Source organism: Propithecus coquereli, unplaced genomic scaffold (assembly GCF_000956105.1).
Source record: "Propithecus coquereli isolate 6110/MARCELLA unplaced genomic scaffold, Pcoq_1.0 Scaffold85, whole genome shotgun sequence".
Classification (NCBI taxonomy): domain Eukaryota; kingdom Metazoa; phylum Chordata; class Mammalia; order Primates; family Indriidae; genus Propithecus; species Propithecus coquereli.
In genome coordinates, this window is record NW_012154729.1 from 9,015,793 (window position 1) to 9,022,989 (window position 7,197).

Below are 7,197 nucleotides of genomic sequence, written 5' to 3' on the forward strand. Positions count from 1 at the left end.
TATTAAAAGATCACTTTTTTGTATTCTTGTATTCAACTACTGGTTTCAGTTCAGTTCTTTCAATTAAATAGCTTGAAATGGAAAAACACCGAAAGCTGCTAAAATTTGCTTTCCATTCCTCGGCTTTCATTGTGATTGGGTTAAAACCAAAAGGCTACAAGATGATGAATTAGTTTCAGTGTTTACAAAATGTTTTGCCTATGGTGTCTACTAAATAAATGCATATTTATTGTTGTTTTTCTATGAAATGTTGACATGTCTTCACCTCTCCACTGAAGAAGCAATATTTACTGATCATTTTGATGCATACAATTATCTAAAGTTCAAGCTTTTCATGTCTCTAACAGTTATATCCCTTATGCTGTAGGTGCTATAATGGCAGCCACAATCTCCTTCATCATCTGGGTGTTATTCATAACAGATACTGTGTGGACTCGAAGCGTGAGACAGGTCTCTGAGGTACATGATCCAGAGGATTGGACTGTTCATCATGACTTCGATTGTCCCAGGGAGTGTTTCTGTCCCCCCAGTTTCCCTACTGCTTTATACTGTGAAAATCGAGGTCTCAAAGAAATTCCTGCTATTCCTTCAAGGATCTGGTATCTTTATCTTGAAAACAACCTGATAGAAACCATTCCTGAGAAGCCATTCGAGAATGCCACCCAGCTGAGATGGATAAATCTAAACAAAAATAAAATAACCAACTATGGAATTGAAAAGGGAGCCCTAAGCCAGCTAAAGAAGCTGCTTTTCTTATTTCTGGAAGATAACGAGCTAGAGGAAGTACCGTCTCCATTGCCAAGAAGCTTAGAACAATTACAGTTAGCTAGAAATAAGGTGTCCAGAATTCCTCAAGGGACCTTCAGCAATCTGGAGAACCTGACCCTTCTTGATCTACAGCACAATAAACTAGTAGACAATGCCTTTCAAAGAGACACCTTTAAGGGCCTCAAGAACCTCATGCAGCTAAACATGGCCAAGAATGCCCTGAGGAATATGCCTCCAAGATTACCAGCCAATACAATGCAACTGTTTTTAGACAACAATTCCATTGAAGGAATACCAGAAAATTATTTTAATGTGATTCCCAAAGTGGCCTTTCTGAGACTAAACCACAATAAATTATCTGATGCAGGTCTCCCATCAAGTGGCTTTGATGTATCGTCAATTCTAGATCTTCAACTGTCTTACAATCAACTCACAAAGGTTCCCCGAATCAGTGCTCATCTGCAGCACCTTCACCTTGATCATAACAAAATTCAAAGTAAGTAACCATTAGGGTGTGTCTTTGACTAAAACGCCCGTGGTCATTAAATTTATTCTATATCTTCATTAGAAATAGGAATTGTGTTGCCCCCATATGCCCTTAGATACTTTTAGTATATTTTCAATTTTCAGTATTAAGTTTTGTCTAGTCACAGACAGTCTTAATGGGCTAAGAAGTTCAAATCTTCAAGTTGAATACTGAAAAGTGGACTTCAGTAATCTACAGAGGGCCATTATCTATTGGAGAAACTAAATGTCTCTATCTTCTTTTACTCAAGGAGATTCTGATAGTTCTACCTCACGGAGTAGACTTATTTAAGAAACTTTACCAAGCACAACCAACCTCATGAATAGTCATAGAGGGAATATTATTTAAAAGGTATTAGGAAGGCACTTATGTCCTAAAAACTATTGGACAGCTGAAACTGCTGAGAATTTTCATTTCTAACAAGTTCCCAGGTGATGCTGATGCTGATGCTTTGGGAACAACATATTGAGAGCCACTACTACAGTTCAAGGCTTTACTTAAATTAAAATAGAAACAAATGCCCTTGGGAGCTGGCAACTCCTTGGCACTTATTGGCAATCGGCAAGGTGGAAAGAATACTCTCTCCTTTCCTGAAAGTAGATCTGATAGGAGAGTGAGAGGTGAGGGCAAAGTTTTTAGAGGCAGAGGTGCCATCAAGAGAAGAAGCATTTATAGAAAACATTAAAGACAAACTAAGCATGCTCACAATATGCCTGAGACCAGGCTGGACCTCAGGTAGAAGTGAGCAATATCTTGGGCCAGCCTGGCACTTACCTATGCATCTTCAACCCCAATAAAAGCCCTTTAGGAAAATAACCTAAAGGGGAGATTTTTCCTTGACAACCTAAGAAAATGCAGTCCTAAAGTGAGATTCAGTCAGAATGGTTTGTAAGAAAGTAACAGAGATAATTGTCAAAAATTGTCCTGCCTGGTTATTACTTACTATAGTTTCCTTTAAGCAAATAATCACATAAGCATACCATTTATAAGAACAGAATATATTTCCACTGGGTAATGCTCAAGTTATTCAAGATTTTTTTTTTTTTTTTTTTTTAATAACAGTGTGCTTGAGCACAAAATCCAAGAATTAAATGGCAGGTTGCCTCCACAGCAGTTATTTTTCCATGGTGATGAAACATATTATTTAATCCTGTAGTCAAAAGCAAAAGATGCAACAGAATAACATTTATTAATAGAGGAATCTGTTTAGCTGAACCAAATAGTACAAAAACCAGTGTTGACCTAAATATGCAGTTTTTTCCTGATAAGTGTTTTGTGCTTCTACAGGTACATTCTTTATCTGACAGTAAAAGCCCCACAGACAATTGTTGTGGGAAGTTAATTTCAAGTGATTCCACAGATTTCAAGTGATTCCATTTTTTGTGAATTGGGGGGTTCTATCCTGAGAATTTGTGAATGAGAATGTTTAGGAGTGAGATAGTTATATTCAAAACACAGTCAATAAGTGTAAGACTCTAACCTTCCTTCATCTACAATTTGGGTTTGTTTCCTAAGTATTATCTCATACGTTTCTATTTTTCAATTGTTCTCATAACTTAGTGTGCATCAGAATCACCTGATGAACTCATAAAACACAGGTTGCTGGGTCCCACCCCCACAGTTTTGGCCTCAGTAGGAATGAGGTGGGGCCTAATAATTTAGTTCCCAGGTAGTATTGATGCTGCTGGCCCATGATTCAAGAACCACCAATTATTTCTAGAAAGATCCTTGTGTGATATTGTTAGGAATTTCTGAATAAAGAGAAACTGAATCCCAAGGACAAAGAGTAAATACAATATCTAGGACCTGAGCTTTTCATTTTAAGTGTTTTTTCCACGCACAGTATAATAACAACACTTTTCTTCAATCTCCTGAATATAAGCATTTGGGAAAAAATTCTATCAGTAGAACAGCAACAACATCAAAAAAGAGAAATTGAATTATTTTCTTCTTAATGTAGATATCAAATGTGGCCATTTCTATATTCCAAGAAAATAAATGTGAAACAAGAATTTCCCTGGCTAGATTATTGGCTATCGATTATATCCTAATCTGTTCAAATGATTGTTAAAGAACTTAGTTCTTCTTGCCACATATTCTACTGTAGTTGTTAATAAAGCAGCTTCCAAGAAACACACTTTTTATATGAAAAGTCCTCAGAATTTGTAGGACAGTGAACCTTTCTTATGCAATATCATGGAAAGACTTATTTATTTCTTCTGAATACATTAAGGGACTTAAAATTTGGTAAAAAAAAATGTTATTTATTCAAATGCATTACTTCCTAGAGTTCTCTGAGACATATCATAATTAACTTATGAAAATATAATTAAATCTAGAACACTTGTTTTTTTGTATTCCATTTATGCAGACATGCATTGATTATGGGGCATGAGAGTGTTAAGGATCAGAGGAGAGCAAATGGAAAGAGACATCCTCTCCAGTATAGTAGGAAAAGGAGGAGGCCGGGCCTCGCTTTGCTGCTTACTTGCTGAAATACCTTGTGTACATTTCCTTACCTTTCTGAACCACTGTTCCCATAATGCCCAGGTGGGGAAGAATAATAATATTCCCCGATAAAGCGTGTGTTATGATAAAGTACTGATATTTGTGAAAAAAAGATGTTTATAACCACAAAACTGCCATACAAATATGAGTCATCATTTTTATCAAGTAGAATTCACAAAATAGCATAAGGTCTGAGCAAAGCAGCCTTGCTGTAAGCATAAAACTATTCAATACGATATGCATCTGTATGCAACAATAGGACACAGAGGAGGGCCATTTCCCAGGTTAGGAGGGTCTGATCAGGGAAGATATTTTGCCCAGAATAGATAGATTTGAAAGAGATTTAAAGGCAGTATATAGATTCATGGTTGACATCAGCTGTTACACACTTCTCTGAATTTCGCTACTTTAGCAGGCCTTCGCTGCTAGATGTTCCTAAATCTCAATAGAGTCGTTGGTGCCAAAGGCTCTGATCCAAGGCAGGTGCACAATTTCCTCCAACCTAACCAAGTGAAAAGGCTGATGGGATATTTCCTGGCTTGAATTCTTTGTAATTCAAATCTTGGCAAATGTTTTCTTTCCAATTAAATATACTTAAGTATGAAGATTCAAGGTTGTTTTCTGTAAGAATTACATATGTAAAGTTATGTTAATTGCACTTTTTTAAACATCGCATCATATACTATTTTGCATCTTTTAAGGTAATTTTCAAGTATTTTCTCTTATATTAGACTGATTTTCTAACTACTCATCCATCCACCTACCCATGTACTTACCCATTCTTTCAGTACCAGATCTGAACTGTTGTCTCCACCTCTAATGGCCTAAATACTAGCGGTCTCACCCTGTAGTAATCTGAACATGCCTTATCTCACCTGCAAGCTTAGAAGACAAGTGACATCTTATATATTTTTGTTTCTACCACAGATGCTAACAATATTTCCTTTCTAGCACTCTATACTAAGTATAGCAGAACATGGAGTGAGACAGTTATACGTTTATTGTGCATTTGTTCACGGTTACTTTTATAAAACAAATATGCACAGTCTCTAACGTACACAAAACTTGTTTGTGTATCTAACAGATTCGTGCATCAGGCCACTGAGTCCTGATGCATAGGACCACTGCAAAAGTTTCTTGGTCTCCCATCCTCTAGTCCCCCTTGCCTTCCAAGTCATTCATTCCTGCTATCTTTGTCTACACAGGTGTTAACGTCTCTGTAATATGTCCCACCTCTTCCGCACTGCCTGCAGAACATGATTCCTTCGGCTATGGACCTCACCTTCGCTACCTCCGTCTGGATGGGAATGACATCAAACCACCAATCCCAATGGATTTAATGACCTGCTTCAGGCTCCTTCAGGCTGTCATTATTTAAACACATTCTCAACAAATCTAAAATTGGTCTAATAAGCTGTTGTTTCTGACATGAAATTCGGTTACAATTCATAAGCTTAGGACAAAAGTCCATTTCCAATTGCCCTTGGCCACCATTTTCATTTGTGCAGCTTATTTTTTTCAATTCAAAGATGCTTTCACCAAAAACAGTACAGCCTGTATTAATTTTTCGTTTAATTAATATTATAAAACAGACACAGAGTTAAGATAGTTTAACTCAAAGATAGTTCTTTTTTGTCTTTTACACAGCTTATTAATACCAAATAATGCAATTATACTGTTATGCAATAAAAAAGACATGTTTGTTTATTATGTTAAAAATTACTTATGCAGATACTATATTTACAGAATAAATATAGTAATCAAACAGGAGGTAGGAAGAGCTAAAGAAAATTTTAAAATGAGATATTTCTTTATCATAATCATAATGAAATAAATGCAGATTTCCCAGTAGCTTTTGGAGGTACAAGTTTGGTACTTAGGTTGAGAATGGGTCTGAAATGAATTAAATACTTCATAATAAGAGAATTCTCGTCACTTAATATCAAATAATGAAGAAGAAATAGTCATTTCTAGTTCACCACCATTTCTTGTAGCTGTTCTTTTTAGATATAGTCCACTGCATTCTAGCAATTATACAAGTCCTAAAATTTACATTTATTATAATACATTTCTCACAGAATCTTAGTGTTTAACACTTGAAATCCATTTGAATTGCAAATTGTTCAGCTCTTATATTTGATTCTTTTTTGAATTTTTTAAAATAAAAATAGTGAGTGCTTTCTAACAAAACAGAAGTAAAATATTTATTTCAAAGACATTGTTCACAAGTTTCATTGAAAAACATATTTTAATACAGAAGTTTTAAAGTAAAAGTTATTTCTATTTTTAGCATAAATACATTCAAATATGTTTCCCCCACCTTGATTTTTTTTCTTCCAGTAAACATAAGAAAAAATTTATACTCTAACACTTAACATAATATGCCTGATTGTCACGTTAAAAAAATAATCCAGGATTTCATTAAGTAACAAAATACTTTATACTTTACTTTAGTCTTCTGATTTTGTAAGATATATGCTATAAGCAATCGATATTTTATAAAGATTAATACATGCTTTGTATATATTCTCTGAACAGTGTTCTGAAAAATTCTATAAAATTTGATATATTTCTCTAGAAAAAGGATTATATGTGTTTGCAAAACACTAGGATAAAAAAGTCCAATAGGTTACTTTACTCCAAAGCTTCTCAAAAACTAAATATGAGGCCGGGTGCGGTGGCTCATGCCTGTAATCCTAGCACTCTGGGAGGCCGAGGCGGGCGGATTGTTTGAGCTCAGGAGCTCGAAACCAGCCTGAGCAAGAGCGAGACCCCGTCTCTACTAAAAATAGAAAGAAATTAATCGGACAACTAAAAATATATAGAAAAAATTAGCTGGGCATGGTGGCGCATGCCTGTAGTCCCAGCTACTCGGGAGGCTGAGGCAGAAGGATCGCTTTAGCCCAGGAGTGTGAGGTTGCTGTGAGCTAGGCTGATGCCACGGCACTCACTCTAGCCGGGGCAACACAGTGAGACTCTGTCTCAAAAAAAAAAAAAGAAACTCAATATGCTATTATGTAATGTGAATTCCCAAGAAGAGAATATAATGTACAGTATTGCCTAGTTATTTTCAACCAAAATATATTTGGAAGTGAGGGGAAAAAAAAAGGCAATCAACACATTTTGAAAATAGTTTTGAAAATGCTGGATGAAGGCAAGAAATAAAATGAATTGACATTAAGAAAAAGAAAAAAAATTTAAAAGGCATCAAAGCACGTAAATAAAATGATGAAAATTATGTCATTTATAAAAATATTTCATAAAATAGAGGTAATCTGATATTTGTATTTATTTATAAGAAGTCATATTTTGGCTCTAGTTAAGAAGAACATTTTATTAATAATAGGTGTTCGGAGTCACCCAGCACTGGAAGCAACTTTTCTTGAGGAAGAGTT

General features: G+C 35.3%; 1 protein-coding gene across 1 annotated transcript; it reads left to right on the forward strand.

The window, feature by feature from the left end:
• Window positions 1–339: 339 nt before the first annotated feature.
• Window positions 340–6,056, forward strand: KERA (keratocan). The gene is made up of 2 exons (XM_012664007.1): window positions 340–1,264; window positions 5,008–6,056. The coding sequence occupies exons 1-2, from the start codon at window positions 376–378 to the stop codon at window positions 5,178–5,180; spliced, it is 1,062 nt and encodes a 353-aa protein (XP_012519461.1). The 5' UTR covers window positions 340–375; the 3' UTR covers window positions 5,181–6,056.
• The last annotated feature ends 1,141 nt before the right edge of the window (window positions 6,057–7,197 follow it).